The sequence below is a fragment of the Strix uralensis genome, chromosome 21, assembly GCF_047716275.1.
Source record: "Strix uralensis isolate ZFMK-TIS-50842 chromosome 21, bStrUra1, whole genome shotgun sequence".
Classification (NCBI taxonomy): Eukaryota; Metazoa; Chordata; class Aves; order Strigiformes; family Strigidae; genus Strix; species Strix uralensis.
Genome location: NC_133992.1, coordinates 1,442,024 through 1,458,450, shown reverse-complemented (window position 1 = coordinate 1,458,450; position 16,427 = coordinate 1,442,024). Strand labels below are relative to the sequence as shown.

The 16,427-nt window shown below is 45.1% G+C and overlaps 1 protein-coding gene across 8 annotated transcripts in view; it reads left to right on the top strand.

The window, feature by feature from the left end:
- Positions 1 to 16,427, top strand: part of ZNF618 (zinc finger protein 618) — a 163,160-nt gene that overhangs the window by 114,989 nt on the left and 31,744 nt on the right. For 6 of the 8 annotated variants that reach the window (XM_074891582.1, XM_074891581.1, XM_074891579.1 and 3 more), the window contains 5 exons: positions 2,259 to 2,348; positions 3,757 to 3,792; positions 4,541 to 4,618; positions 5,654 to 5,743; positions 13,089 to 13,277. In XM_074891582.1, coding sequence (XP_074747683.1) covers positions 2,259 to 2,348; positions 3,757 to 3,792; positions 4,541 to 4,618; positions 5,654 to 5,743; positions 13,089 to 13,277 — 483 coding nt within the window. The remainder of the gene's footprint in view (positions 1 to 2,258; positions 2,349 to 3,756; positions 3,793 to 4,540; positions 4,619 to 5,653; positions 5,744 to 13,088; positions 13,278 to 16,427) is intronic. The other 2 variants (XM_074891586.1, XM_074891578.1) reach the window with 2 other exon arrangements.

Here is a 16,427-nt window from a genome sequence, read left to right as displayed (position 1 = left end):
TACTTTTTATTGTGCTTTCATTTACCCCACACTGCCTAGGGACGGAAGTGGTCATACCTCACATGTGCCACATCTCTGCTGTTGACAGTGAGACCCCTGCAATCTTTTCTAAGTGCAGAGAGACTACAACTAGCCATGCCTGTACTGAGTCTGTGAAATGGTGTGCCTCTAGCATTTACTTTTATTCTGTTTTAACACGTCTCCTTACATATCGAGCACTTTTGTTCCAGACTCAGGCCATCATAGTTTTCTTCCTCCAAATGGAGGTATTGAAAGTGTTTGGTATTTGGTGGATAACTCTGAAGAATTGGTCTTCAGTTTGTCTACCACATGGCTCCTTGCACTTCAAAAAGGAGGCTGGTTGCTTGTCTTGGGGACACCCAGCGATGTGGGACTGATTACTGATGACATGTGATGAATTTTCTTTGCTAATATTTGACTGTATTTTATTTTTGCAACAGATAGACAGATATTCACTAGCAATCATTAGGTTCCCCTTGTTGTCAGAAAGGGTCCAGAGTAGATTGAGACCCTTGGCACTGTTGTATGACCCCAGGAGGTTGGGGTAAGGAGGCTGCGTAAGATTATGTAATGAAACCTAGTTCCATGTGACCCACCAGTTGTGTTGTGCTTTTCCTCCTCCTCTTCCTTAAGGAGCGCACTGTCTGAAGCAGTGAATCCTTTTCATCCCGGTACATGTGCCTGGGCTCCGTCTCGCTTGTTCAGCCTAGACTCCTAAAAATCCCTTAGATTTAGCTTAGTGTTGCTGTGCTCTGATTAAGCTTCCAGTATTTTTGGTAGCACAGGGGCACAGTTCCAGTGCCCAGCTGTTTAACACCTTTTATACTTGGCACTTTTCTCTTCTAGATAGCATAGCTTCTGCTTTCATTCTGCCAAGCAGAATAAAGGGCAGAAAGTGATTCTTTGCTTAGTGCTGGAACCCCAGGTGCTGATGGCTGCAGTAGTGAACCCAAGTGAGCGATGAGGCTGTACCAGTGTGTAGTAGCTTAAAATAGTTGTTTATTTTAAAAACAAAACGATTGAGAAGTAAAATAAAGGCTTACTTAAAGCGCGTACTCTGGTGTGTTGAACACAGTGTGGAAGAGGTAAAACCAAGGCCTTAACTTTGCTAATTGTGTGGATACATGAGTACAAACAGCTGAGCTGCTGGGGCGGAGCTTCCTGAATGGCAGCTCAGCTGTGGAGCCCCGGTAGCTGATGGGTACGCTCCTAGCTTGCTCCGGTTGTGAAGTAAAACACATTAGTTTCAAGATCCTTTGTGGCTACACGAGCTGATGTGTTTTACCTTGTTTGCAGTGGGCTAGTAGTACCCAACCCATCGGCTACTGCGGTTGGCTGACAAGTATAATGCTGCAAGTTGCAGGGGGGTGACTACTTATGGATGGCTGTCTGTACCCCGAGGTGTACGTCAGATGTCAGAAGATGGAGAAACCCCACCCAGCTGACCAGTGACATTTTCCTCTTACAGGGATGTGACAGCTGATCCAAAGACGATCGTTGTTGCCTGTCAGACCAAAACAAATTATAAGCATCTTGAGCTTTTTTGCATCTGTCTGTCTTCCCCACACAGCTGTGGTGAAGGGGGTCTGTTGTTGCTGGGATGGAGGCTGTCTAGGGTACAAACATAGACAGAACCGGGCTCCATCAGTCCTCCTGTTCATCGAGCACCTTACTGTCCTGCGTGTTTTGGATTGTTGGTTCTCTTTGGTATTGTTTGCTATAATGTGCCCGTCGGGGATCTCGGATGCGGTTAGTAGTCAGTGAGCAGCAGCAGTGAGAACCACATGTGCTGTGAGTGTGTAGGCACACCCAGTCCGTGTTGTAGTTGGCATAACAAGACTTTGACCTCCAACAGCTCATAGGTTGGCTCTGTGTTGAGTTCTGCCAGCTTGTCCCTGTCCTGACCAGCACTTGCCTACCATAGCCCTGAACTTCCAAAGGAGGTTTCCGCAGGGCCTGCTGCTCTGCATCTTCATTGCTGTGAGGTCTTACGGAGGCTGTACTGGAGAGCAGAGCTGCCTGAATAGGAAATAACAAACCAGAATATGCCCCAAGCCACATAGCATGAGGCCTGCAGGGGTCGTGGTGAAGGAGTGGTTGTCTGCGAGCCTTAGAGATTTGACAGAGCATGTGGGATGAATGTACCTGCATGGGGGTGTCTGATTGGGCAGCATTGTCTGGAGTGCTTCTCTTTTACCTCAGAGTTTCTGAAGTGGCCTGTTTTCTTCTTTCTACAGACAATTTTAGGTACACATGTGACATCTGTGGGAAAAAATACAAATATTATAGCTGCTTCCAAGAGCACAGAGACCTACATGCCGTGGATGGTGAGTACTGTTTTGACACTTAGACACCCAAACTAGAATGAGAAGTCTTTGCTGTGTTATTCTGGGAAAAGGCCAAACGTGGTTCTGCAGGACCGTGTGGCCCATGATGTACAGGACATGGCACAGCATGGCTCGCTCTTTGTCAGAGGAGGCCCAGTCCACAGGCGCTGCAGTAGGAAGTTTGTTGTGCTTGATTCTCTTCCGTGCATCAAAGTAATACCCTGTGATGGGACCTGTAGTCCTTGCAGTCTTCCTGTCTGTATGAAGGTTCATGGTTAGGATAGATACCCTAGAGCTGAGTCCCTCAAGGTAAATTGTCAGTCTGGCTACTCGCTGGGCAAGAGTTAGTTGCCTTTTAGTTTCTGACTTCACAGGATTGTTCCCAACATGCTCCTCTGTGAGAAACCCCATTTCAGAGTTGACAAATGTTGTTTCGTTCTTGTTAATCACCATGGTAGTGAACTGATGCAGTTGTCAGTGGTCCTTATAGGCCAGTTTTTCCTCTGTGAATGTAGATGTGGCCTAGGCTGTTGACACTTGGACAGAAGCAGACACTCCAGCAGTGTTTCTTTTTGCTCTATTGGGGGAAATAGAAGCAGCGACTGTCTTGGCTTGCTCCCTGCTTTCTGGGCATCTAAAGTTCCTCAGCACAGAGCCCACTCAGACCCTCACTTGCATATGCTACAAGACTGTTGGTTTTGCTCTTCGCTTGGCCAAGGAGGGAGCCCTGGCAGAGTTTGAGAGAGGCTGCTTGGAAAGCAGAAGGTTCTGTATGGCTGTAGTGTCTCAGAAAAGCAAGTGGTTTTTCACAATATGTGGTGTCCAGAAAAATTGCTGGTTTTGACTGGAACGTGTGGACATCTGAACATGCTCTAAGAACAGCCAGTGTTCTGTTGCAGTGCACTGCCACAAATTCCCTTCCTCCCATAGGGAGCCAAAATTAAATTGCTGGGACTGGAAGTCACTGTGAGATGGACATGTCTGCTTCTGTCAGAAATGTGTCTTCATAGCTATGGTTCAGAGGGCTCTGCCCAGGGTTACGAGAGGGCTTTGGAAATGGCTTCCACTTGTGTCTTGCAATGACACTGTTTGTCTCAGTTCCTCCAGGGGCCTGGTTGTGTCTTAGCAATCACAAGCTGAGGCAGCTGTGCAGCTGAACTTCATGTGGGGCTGTGTTAGTGTCAGGACAAAGGCCTTGAGAATCTGTGTATATTAGGGCTGGGCATGCTCAAATAGTTCCTGTGTGGATGCTGCTGGGAAGAGGAGGGACTGGGGCACAAAGCCTGGTTTATTCTGTGGGGCTGAAATATGCTGAAGCAGTGCGTGAAATACAGGAGGAAAACAAGGCCATTTAAGAGGATTTAATTTCTGTTTTGTTTCTTCCCCTCCTTCTTCTATTCTGTGTTAGTTTTTAGTGTGGAAGGGGCCCCAGAAAACCGGGCAGGTAAGCCGAGATCCTTCGTGTGCTTTATTTCACAAACCTTTTCAAGTAGTTCAGGCACAGCAGGTTTGATTCTACACTTGTAAGAGTCAAGGAATTTTGTCACTGATTGCAGCAGGAGAGGGAGCATCCTCTCTCCCTTCCCATATATCTACAGCCAGTAGGTTGATGCCCAGCCCTAGTAGATACCAGGCTCTTGTTGTACATACAATTGAGCAGGCTTCTGAAAATCAAAGAAGCAGGTGTTTCATGTCTTTGGTGATTTAGTGAATTGTTCAAGGCATAAATTAAATTATTTTATAAAATGGGTTGGGTTCTGATTTGTTGCTAGCTGTGCTGTTAGATGGTAGAAGGTCCTGGTCAGTATTTGTTAGCTGACTTGCTTGCAGACTGCATTACCATGCCCATTTTCAGACAGTATAACATCATTAGATAGGAGATGAACTGGAAGAAAATCAGAAAATACGGATCAGGCTTTGCAATGTGTTTGTTCAGTCTTTCTCTGTATTTTTTAAATGTTATATACCTACAAGGCATGTTACTGGGCTGGAAGCAGGGGTAGTCCTGGGGCACCTGAGGAGGAGGAGGGACAAGTCAGACAGAGGGGTCATTTGGTTTATAATTCCTGTCTTGAAATCTTGTTACAGATTGAAATGTCATTACAGATGCAGGAGCATTCAGTGCCCGTGCAGCTGTAGAAGGAAAACCTGAAGGTGTTGTCAGCTCTTTTGTTGGTTCTGTTCTCTTGCAGACCCCTATGACCAGGCCGTCATAGCAGCAGATGAAGTGAAGGAGGAGGAGCCAGAACCTTTCCAGAAGATTGGTCCAAGTATGAGTTATTATACAATTTCAAATGTGAAAAAGAAAGCACAAGGGTTTCAAATCCGGAGGACCTCTAGGAAAACCAGGAAGCATTGCGTTACGCAGAGGTGTTGGGACCTTAGGGGTGCTGAAAGATATGTTTAGGTTCAAATGAACACTAAACACCAACAGCCCTGGCCCTAACAAATGCAGCTTTGTGATGTTTTCTGCTCAAGAGCTCTGCAAAGGGAATAGGAAAAAGGTTCAGGAGAAAAGCAAGCTGGCAGCAATTATAGATGGTCTTAAGGTGTATTGACAGAGTTGGCAGGTGATTGTGTTCACGCTGCCTTTGTGGTAGTTCGTCAGAGCAGAGTGAAACAAAGAGAGGACCAGAACCAGACTTTGCCAAAACATTTATCTGAATTCTCCATTTTGGAAACAACTGATTAACCCTGGATTTTCCTTTGGCTTGCAGCTTGCTGTCAGTTCTGTACTTCCCAGCACTGGTAGGAGCAGGAGGTGTCAGTGTGGAGTTACACTACTTCATTATTTCAAGTACCCCCAAAGCAGGATTTAGCACAGTTATTGCAGAAAAGCCCCTCTGCCTGCAAGAGAAATCTACAATCCCAATATAAAAGTTCTGCAATTAAAACTTAAACTTGACAACTTGTTTCCCAGTTTGACTGTTCCTGTTGTCCACACATCACGGACTGTCCGTAACCAGAAGACAAAACTGTGTCATCTGTAATACAGACTTTAGAAACGGATTCTCTCCTTTGGTTTGCACGCTTACGTGCTGTAATTTTGGGATAATCTCCTGTAGCTTGTCTAGTTCTGGACCTTTTTATGCATGGTCCATCACTCTGGACACTGGCTTTAACTGTTTCTGTTGTTGGGGGAAAGGTGGTGTGAATTACAGGGCGGATAAGTTCCAAGTGCATGAGGAATATGCTCTAGTTTTTGTCATCTGGCCACTTTCTGTGTAAAAAAGTCAGGAAGCTGGTGATTGTGTGAGAGGGCACTGCACTCCTTTCTGATCTTTGTATTTGTTTCATCTTCACAGAAACTGGCAATTACACCTGTGAATTCTGTGGCAAGCAGTACAAATACTACACTCCATACCAAGAACATGTGGCACTGCATGCACCTATTAGTGAGTATCCTGCTGGAGATCTATTTCATTACAAACTGTGATTTACAGTGGTTGGTGGTAAACACAAGGGTTGCAGGAGAGAGTATCATTTCTGTGGATCCTTCCACTGGACCTGTGGAATTGCATCTGGCAGGATGTAGATCACATGCTGACCAGGGCACTGTAAAGCTGAGCTGGAAATCTCTCAGAGGGACACTGTTACTGTAATGACACTGAACTTTTACCAAAGTCCATGCACTTCTACATATATTCCTTGGGGGGTTGATATTTTATTTTATTGTTTAACTGAAGTGATGCACGAAAGTTTTAGACTCCCCTAAATAATAAGTGAATGTACATACTAGGGAAGAAGCATCTTTCTTAGGAGCTTCTGAGAAATTATTAGACAATGAGTTAAAGCTGGTTTTCAAAATCATGTAAATTACCTTGGCAGCTTGCTACTAAATCACAGGCAATAAAATATTTATTTCAGGGAGCTCGGGAAAAGGCAGTTCTCAGCATACTACACGACACTACGATCTGCACTCTGGAGGGACACTACAGTCTGCACTCCCCAGACAAAGGGGAGGTTTTAATGAGCAATTAAGTGTAATTTAGTGCAAAATTTTAGTAAAATATTTGAGAGAAATTTTTGCTACATGCTGGTTTGGGATGCTTTAAAAATCTGCAGAGAAGTTCTTTACACCTGAACTTCATACTTCTTCCATAGCATTGCCCTGTGCTTTATTGCGATTTGAATACTGTGAGCCAGCATGATTGCTCTGCCTGCCCAGCTGCCAGCGTTTTGGCTGATGATGAGGATGGGTGAGCTGAGCTCATTAACCTTAGTGGGTTTCCTCAGCTGCTCATCCGCAGCCAGCAGAGGGAGCGCATACTCCTTCCTCACCAAATTCAGCTTTAGTTAGGTTTTTAAGTTATTATAATAAGGCAGCATTGGTTTTAGACATATGTAGAAATAAATTGGGAACATAGTCCACCAGACTGTCACTTAGAAGGTGGGTCAAGGCTTGGTAGCTCTTGACAGCTTCCATGCAGGTTCTCTGAAGCATGGAGATGGATCAAGATAGTGGTAGAAGGTGTAGGGCATAAAGTACGTCTACCACCATCATCACAAAGTTAGTCTTACTATTTCCCATCTGCCTGAAGGAACTAACCCAGTGCTTATGATTGCACACATAACAGTTATTCCTAAACATCCCCGCACCCCTAAATTCCACCTTAATTCGGGTCCTCAGAAAAGCCAACGGTGGTGATCAGCAGTAGGTCAATCTCCTGGTATAGATGGGCCCTCAGACACCAAAGCTTTGGTGTCTCTAGTTCACCCCGGCACAGATGGCTAAGGAGCAGTATGCTGTTAGGACTGTGCATTGAGTATCTGCTCAGCAGTAGCAGATTCTTATCTTCCCAGTACTTCCCATTTCAGGGGGATTTATTGCTCTGGATATCTCTCCACCCTCCCAACCCTCTGTAGTAATAGGCTGCAGCTGCTGGTTCTAGTCCAGGCTCTCCAGCATAAAAGAAAAACACAACTGTTCTTCTCTGAGCAGTATTTGCCTGAGGTGGACCCTGCAGGTCTGACTGCAGATGGAATGGTCCACACAGACACTGCCCTTCTCCCTGAGCAGAGTGCAGCTGCAGGGTCCTGGTGCCCACTTTCTGACTACTGGAAGGCAGTTTTGGAGGAGGAGGCACATTCTTTTGAATGCTGGGGTTGAAGCCATTCTTGCACCATGGTTTCTGCAGTAGCCTTTGTGAAAGCAAGAGAAGCTGCCCCTGCTGCAGTCTAGACCAGCAGTCACTAAGATGTGCAGATGGGTTTCCAGTCCTTTCAGAAAATATCTTTAACTTTGAGGACACTTAAGATCAGATCAGGATAATATTTTCATAAGGTTTAACCCCCTCCCTATAAACTTTTCTTTTTCCTTTTTTTTTTTTTAACCTTTTTTTTTCTCTCCTAGTTCCCATGACCAGTAAGATTTATGATTTACAGTGACAAATCACTAACCCCGAGGAGCATACAGGAGAGGGCATGATTAGCTCCCAAACCAGGCTGACCAGTACACCCTCCCACCTTTCTACTGCTCAGACTCTGCTCTTCCTATAACCCAAGGTCCTGTGAGGCCGCTGTAACACATGACTTTTGAACAGCACAACTGGCTTTTCTTGGGCCCTTGCAGTCAGAAGAAGTAAAGCTGAGACTGTGTCTTTACCCTGGTCTTGTTCTTGTGGTTAGAAGGCAAATGCTGAAAAATTAGCTGTAGTGGGAGCGGGTAAGGAAAACACTTCAGCTTTACCAATTCAACTTTCTTGGTCTCTCTGCTTAAGTGCAAGCTTCCCTTCCGGAGCCTGTCTTTCTGGTTTTCTGTGATAATGGATAAAAATTCATTGGAAGTGGGCTAAACCAAGGACTTATATCCTGCAGAGTCAATAGGACCTTGCTGGATAATTTTTGGTCAGTGCTGCTGGATACCTGCTGTCTGGAAAAGAGCTCTGCTGTGGGGTTCCCTGGAATTGTTAATGCCAAATGTCTCCTTCAAAAGTTGCCTTTTGTTAGGTATGAGTAGGGGCTTTTTCATATGCTTAGAACTGGGCTATTACTCTTTTAAAATACATTTATGCTGTTTTTGTCAGCCTATTTACTCTTCTAAGAAGGGTGTCAGAGGCTGTTTCCAAAAAAAGGGGATTGTAGGCACATTCATTGTCCCAGTTTTAGAAATGTCTCTGAGCAGAGGTGCACAGGGGTTCAGAGATTTCTTTCTGTCCTCCTCCAGGCTGTGTCTGCTCTGTAGGATGGAACTGGTTTAACCATATTTGCAGGTGGGTGGGCTATTGTGTTTGCTCTTAGATGATGTGTTTACAGTGTGGAGAAGAGCTAGTGCGTTTGTGATGTGGACTGGCTAGAAAAGCCACCAAGAATGGGTTTTAGCGTGGTAAGTCCAGGAGTGTGCACTCACTGCATCCTCTTTTGGTAACTGCGTATAAGGCAACACACTCCCTGGTCGTGGAAGTATGTGGTGGGAGCCCTAAAATCTGCACAGCTATCCATGTCTGTTCCTTCCAGGATGAAAATGTAAAGTGATGTCAGGGCCCGGAGTGCACTAATAGGTCTTACTGGCCCTGACCTGTCTCAGACGGGGCCTGCACCCACATTCAAACGCCCTGTTTCAGCTCAGCTCTGGACCGTCAGTCCCTGCCTGAGCTACACTGTAGGATGTTGGTCTCCAGCTCAGTTGTAGACATACCTATGCCTGGCCATGGATCCCCTTGGTCTGAGGCCCAACCTGTAGACTGACTTCCCAGCTTGATGTCAACCCTGTCTCATCACTGTAGACTTCCTTGAGGATCGCTGGTACATGTCTGGCTCTGGTTATCCTCACCAGAGCTGATCCTGCCACTGACCTGTGGATTGACTTCCCAGCTTGACCTGTCTCATTGCCTTGAACTTCCTGATGATCTAGACTCTTGGTTGAAGCTGGCTGTCATCTCTGGTCCTGCCTTGCCTCTCAGGGGCTGTGGGATGGGTCCTGGCAGTCGAAGACCCTGCCCTTCCAGCCCTATGATTGTACTTGGCTCCACTCCTTAGGGGACAGAGAGACCTACATCCACACTGACACCTGAGATGCTCAAGGAGGTTCATCAAGCCTCTCTGCTCAATTACTTTTCTCATTATGAAGGATGCTGGATACAATTTGTTCATCAAAAGTGTTTAAACACTGTGTTTCTCAAAGACAGCTGCCATCATGGCTTTTTCTCTTAGGGAGAGGTATGCTTTTTGGTAGCACGTCTAGTTTTCCACGCAGGTCCCACCTAACCAAGAAAAAAACAGCTCCAGATTCCAGTTGGATGGTGTGTCTTTGCCTCCTCCATCTCAGTGAGTGAAATCTGTGAGTTCAGATGTTTTTCCCACTCTCTGATCCCACAGTCCCTTAGCAACACTGGCAATATTTGTTTGTATGGATAAAGAAGCACATTAAGAATTAGATAGGTTTGAGCACAGAGTTTTTCCTGTGGAAGGACCTGTTTCCAATAGCAGAGGTTTCCACTCAGCATGTTGAATTTCAGGCCATTGTTAAAGAGTCACTTTCCATCATATTCATTAAAGATAGATTTTTCTCCAGAGGTGATGGTATAATTCCATCTAAACCATCCGAATGGTTCCTTACCTGTCCTGACAAGATCTTTCTGAAAAAATGTGATACACAAATTATTAGCCAGAATTTTTACCTGGCAAAAGCGAAGTTACTGAGATAATCTGATCTCTGTTCTATTGTGGTAGTGTGTGGATTTATGTATCTTTTGAGGAGACATGTTGAAATATCTACCAGATTTTCTACTTACTGCCACAGCTTGCCATTAACAGGGCTTGAAGATCTTACCAAAGACAGGAAAGCCAGGAGGGACCACAGTGATCTCTGGACTGACCAGAGTAACGCATGCTATAGGATTGCCTTGATTTAATTGCTCACATGTATGTTTTAGAGAGACATCTAATCTTGCTGTTAAGAGTGACAGAAAATACAGCAACCTCTTAAGGTAATTATTTTGATGAATTATTACCCTCATTAAACTAAGACTAAAATTATCCAGCTGTAGCTTTCAGACACTGATCCCATTTATAACTTTGTCTGCTAGGTGAAGGAGGGCTAAGTTACCAAATTCCTGTCCTTTCTAGACCTTTGTATAGCCTGCTGTCAAGTCACTTCATAGTGACTAACCTCCCAGTTAAGCCAAAAGAGTGACTTGGTGTTTCCTTTGTAAGGTATGCTGTTCTTGTCCTTTATTTATCCTTTTGTCTTCTCATCTGAATATTCTCAGGTCTGTTAACCACCTTTGTGCAGGGCACGCACCGGCACTGGGTCTAGTGAAGGAATGAGAGCTGACATTGTCTTCCTGATCCCATTTGAAAGTGCCCTGGTTGCATACCCAAAGAGTTCCTCGGTCTTTCTAGCTATGTAATGGCTCCTCTACAGCCATGATGACCAAGCACAGCAATGAATTAAGCTCTTTTTCCTGCTGCCAAGGCAGAGTCCCCCATTTTTAAATATCACCTGTGTCATCTGTATTCTTTAGCACACCATGTGCCGCTCTGTGTGGCTGTAGCACAGTGCACTCTGTTTACCAAGTGACTGAGGTCACTGAGTGAGACTTGCCCTCTACATTACTCCTCTCCTGCCCTCCCTTCTCCAGTATGTCAGCTTCGACTGGGCATATCCCAGATGCTTTCTGAGAAAGTTTAAAAAACTTCATAGCAGCAGTTATGGGATCATCTGTCCACAATGCTGTCTCCAATCTTGCTGTCTAGCTGCAGATTTTGAGGCAGGAGGTTTTTGTAACCATTCAGCAACTCAGTATTTTCATTTTTGGAAGTATCTTTAACTTGGCCTTTTCATCAGCCTGAGGCAGTGAGTTTCACAGTGAAGATGACTTTTCAAGAACAGAAAAAAGGAGCTATGTGATCATCTCTACCTGTGTTGCTTAGTCTTCAGAGGGAATTCATCATCTGATGAACTAAAGAGTAAAACTTACTTTTCAATTAATTATTAGCATCCTCCAGACTGCTAGAACTAATATTCTTTGGTCTGTCTTGCCTTGCTGGCTCAAACTCTGTCTCTGTCTAGTGTCAAATGGAGCAGCCTTCTCTCTAGGGCCTGAATTTGAAGACATACTATTTGTTTAAGTTGGGAGGAAAAAGAAGTAATTTTGGAGGTCTTCATAGCACTGAGACTTTTTTCTTCTGCTCTCAAGAGAGCAGTATCTGGACTGCAGAGGATTTGCAGTGATGTTCCTTCTTTGTTTCTGACACTGAATAGTTGGCTGATTGCTACTTCTCTTGGTATGGACAGGGAATAAAGCAGCAATTGGTGGGAATGGGCCTCGTGGGAAACTGGGTGATACATAAGCAGGAAATTGTCATATCTGACTACGTTTTTGCTGGCAGTTTGGCAGCAACTGGAGGAGGATTATCCATGGAGATTGGAAGGAAGTATAGGAAGCAAAAGCAAGCCTGCCTGTGAGAAAACCTAGTGCAGAATCTCCTGCAGAAGTATACTAACATTTACCAGAAATGTCATCTTGAATCTGTGTATCAGATCAAGTGAAAGAAAAAACTGTTTCCTTTGAGTATCTTTTTGCAAGCCGCTTTGAATCCTCACTCTCCAGTGCTGCTGACTGCTGACACAGAAGATGAGAGCAGTTCACATTCAAGGTCTCTAATGTCTCATGGGAGTTTGGAAATGAGCATCCAGTCCCAGGCTGGGTGACTTTTCTCCTCCCGTGTTTTAGAGTCAGGCTGTTGTGCTGCCATGGCAGGCCACGATGGAGAACTACTCAATGTGGTTAAGTATTTCTTAATTATACTGTATAGAATGAACAGGTGCTAGTGTTGCCCATCCAACTTCAGGCATCCTAAAATATCACTATAATTCTATAGAAATCACTGGTAAAAAGCTTGGACTGTGGGTTATGTGAGCCTTGTTTCTTAGTGATTCTTCATGGTAGATGGTTGGAGTGGGACTTGGGCTTCAGGAGCCATATCCAAATTTCTGTGGAAGAAGCCACTGAGGAATGAAGGGGGTGGTTAGGTGGTTTCTCTGTTTTTGTAATTGTTTTATAATCCATGTGGCCTAGACAAAGGGCTGTTCTCCTGAAGGTTTTTCATATGACTTTTGGCATTGAAAATTCCTGGTGATCCTCACTGTGCATTGCAGAGACCAAAATGTAGATACATTCAAAGAGCATATCCCAGTAATACTCTCAATTTTTCCACATGTCACCAGAACTTGTCTGGAGATGGGGGCCAAAGGGCTTCCCTGACTTGCAGGATGAGAACTCTGCCTCCTAATTCCCTTCCATTCCCCTTCCCTTTGTATTTGGTTAATGAGACAAGGAATGTAAATGGAGATATCTAGCATTTATGCAAGGCTCAAGTAAAAAAGATGTCAACTTCTCCCTATTCAGAGCTCTGAGTATCACATTAGAAACCTGCTCACAAAATTCAAACTCTTACATACATAGAGCTGGAGGACAGCGATGCAGGTACACCCAGCCAGGCCATGGCAATCCAATAGTACTCCTGGATGGATGGGGTGATTCCTGCTGGAGGAGGAATGGGTTGGTCATGTGGCAGTTAAAGGTGTGGAAGGGAACTAACAAGCTTCAAGAATCTGTCCCCTCGGGTGAACGGGGAAAACAGTTTTGTTACATGGGATCGGTGGATCCACAATCACTGCAGGGCCCCATGCAAGGGATTCGTGAGCATGGCTGTTAGAAAGCAACCCTCCCAGAAGGCACACGATCTGGGAGCTGACTGACTGTCCAGGCACTAGTTCTGAGTGTTCATATCCAGAGTTCTCTCGATCTCCACTCTTCGTGGCAGTGAAGACACAGGCGAGCCAATCCAGCAAAAAAACACCGGCTTCAATAAACCGATGTTCTACCCTCCTGCACCGCACCCCCTCCGGTGTCCCACCGGCATCCCAATCCCAGATGTTCCGCGCTCCAAATTCTGGATCCCCAGGAAGCAAGGCCATCACAGGTACCAATTGCCTTTCTACCATCAACTTTCTTAACTGCTTAGTGTCCAATCCTGCCCTGGGTTGGCTTTTGACCCTTCCTGGACTCAGTCTGCTCCATCCATGACTGTCCCAGAAAAGCTACTCCCAGAAGCAGTTGAGAGTGTTAGATCCTTCGGCATGTTATAAATAAAAATGTACATCAGCAGTAGGTCTTTATAACCTCCTCCCAGAGACAAGTTGGGGTTTTTTAAGCATCATGCTAATCACGAGGTACAAAAGACCCTGTTTCAAATCCTGGTGTCACAACCTGAGGAGAGCTTCCTGACAAGGATTGGCATAGTAGCTTGTCAGGTATGGGGATTTTTGTTTGTTTTTCAGCTTTGTTTGGCATTTAGTGTTTGTTTCCCTCAAGCCAGTATTTTCAGGGCTAGGCCTGTGCCTGACGAAGTTAAATGGAGTACAGGTGTTTTCACAGTGCTCCACTCCCCACAGGAACCACCAAGAGATGAACTGGGCTCCAGCAGCAAAACTAATGGTACAGAACCATGACAGAGGTGTTAGAACACTCGTTAAGATTGATCCTCCCATAGTCCCTGTTTCCTCCTTCCAAGCAAGATCAAACCTTAAAGAAAGCAAAGAGCATTGAAAAAAAACTACTAATAAATAGGATGTGAGACATAGCATTCATATGTCCAGGCAGCAGGGAAGCACTCTCTTAAATCTGTGGGATTGGTAGATACATATTCCGTCCCATACAGAAGAAGGGCTGGTTAATCAGCTGGTGTTTAAACACCTCTGAAATGTCTGACATGGACAGATGCGGAGTAGCAGAGGTGGCTGTGGTGGGAGAGGGCACAGGATACTGAACAAGGATGCTTTTTGTTAGATAACAGCTACCAGATGTTGCAGTGAGCGACCTGTCTGCTTACAGCTTGCGAGTCCTGAGATTCCATATTGTTATTGCACCTCTTAAACATATATATGATTTTATTACTAATTTGAGGTCCGTCCAGTTCAATCAGGTTACAAGTTAAAGCTGAGAAACCTTTTTCATTATTTACTTAAACTTGCAACAACTTCTTCCAGTTTCACGTCTCTCACAAAAGTGGAACTATGGGGAGCCTTCCTGGGTCAGAGGTCAGATTCATCTGAGCAGTAACTGGGAGATGTTTTTTGTAAAGGCACTTTTTTCCCCAGCTTCTCTAATCAAAAAGTGTATCAGTACATTGGGTAAAAACTTTTGAGCTTTTCTCTTCCTGTATGGAGGAAGGAATCACATGATGCTTGAGCCTGGTAGATTGATCTTTAAGAAACTATTATTAGTCTGGGGGTCCTACCCTGTTAATCTGATGGCGTCACTTCCGTGGTGTCTTTCAAGGCAGTGTCTTGTACAAATGCAATCTGAGCAGCTGCTTGAATGTCTGGTACAAATGCATTGACCATAACACCTATTAGGAAGACAGTCTCCAGAAGGGATGCCTTCCGAGTGCTGCGGTTAGAGACATTTCACATGGGCCTGGATATTGCCAGAGACAGTGGAGTACCACTCCTCTGATGGTGTTTGCACAGACACTTAGTAGAGTGGCACTTTGTCTGTACAGATAATTTTGCTTTGCATGCAAAATGTTCAGGTATGAGGAGAGAGAACTTGTGTCAACTGCCTTCTCCTCTGTGGGAAGGACACAGTAAGTCCAAGGAGGTGCATTAAACCAATTTTTTCTTATTGCCAGACGTGGAGGTGGGGTGGGAGGGAGGGAGTGGAAATAATAAGAGGATGAGGACAAAACTACCATGCAAATTTTTTCCAAATGTTTTTGGAGACCTCCAATTCACTTCCACTTGTGACATAAATCAGGATTTGAACCTGGGTCTCTTGGGGGATAGGTTGTCCTAATCATTTTGTCACAGTCTCTTTTTTCCCACTGTGCCATCTGATTTTGTAGTTACTTAAGGCCTCTCATTACTATTATTTATCTGTCAAAGGGGGTGGACTTAGCTAATGTCTCCAGTTCCTCTGTTTTATGTGATTCTGTTTTAACTGATTTGACTGCATAAGTTCTCCTGTTCTCCTGCATTTTAGAAAGAGTCAGGAAGGTAGCAAATTGAGAAGCCTGCTCAGGACTTGGAAGAGTCCACTAAGGATTGACTGGACCAAAATTCATGGGCTGGGAGCTTCACGCAGTTCAGGTCTTTTCTAGCCACATCAGACATAAAGCCCGTGTGTCTGAGACGTTTCAGCACAGGGAGGCTGTGAGGCTGCAGGGAGCTGGGACTTCTTTATGAAAGTCATGACAGCAGTTCTGACTACTCCAGTGGTCTGCAGCAATATGTAATGAAATAATGATCTGATACCATTTTCAACACCCCCGAAAGCCTTCTGTCCCCCAGCTCCCTCACTATGCAATTTGCGTGCTGCTGACCCCAGCAGAGCCTTCCTAAGTCATGTTCAGATGAACCCATTGAGTGACAGTGGACTCCATGAATGAGTCCACATATGGGAAGAGTCCATACAGCATAGACCATACACAGTTTGGCCAGTTCACCTTTCATTTTATTTATTTGTAGTTCATCCCTTGAGTCACTACAGTAAATACATTTTAAATACATTGGCCCAGATACTGCAAACCTAGTTGAGATGAGTCAAGACCTCACAATATTTGTACTGTTGAACTTGTGCTGAGGGACACCAGCATGAGGAGGATGGGAGACACATCAGCTGTGCTGTACAGGGACGTTTCAGGACACTGCAGCTACTGCCAGAGTCAGAAACCACCTCTGCACACTGGAGGAGGCGTGACAGTTACTGGGAAATTGCCCTGTGCTGTTGCTGAAGTGTGTGAAGCAAGTGAACTGCCAAGAGTACTGGCTGGCAGCACGCTGCAGAGGAGCAGAGCCTGCCTGCTTGGCCCTGGGGAGGGGCGCGGTAGTGAGCTGACCGTTGGAAAGCACAGAGGGCCAGAGAATATACCACAGCTTTTCCAGACATCATGGGCAGGCTCTGAGACAGCCAGTCAGGGGGAGCTGACAGTGCTTCTGTAGGTGACACTCTACATGCTGTGATGAGGACCCAAGTTCAATCTGCAGACCATCTGTGCCAGAGGCTTTAAGGGCTGCTTATTGCCTTAAGGAAGAGTAAGATAAGGGTTGGGTTTTTTTGCAGGGGAGGAAGC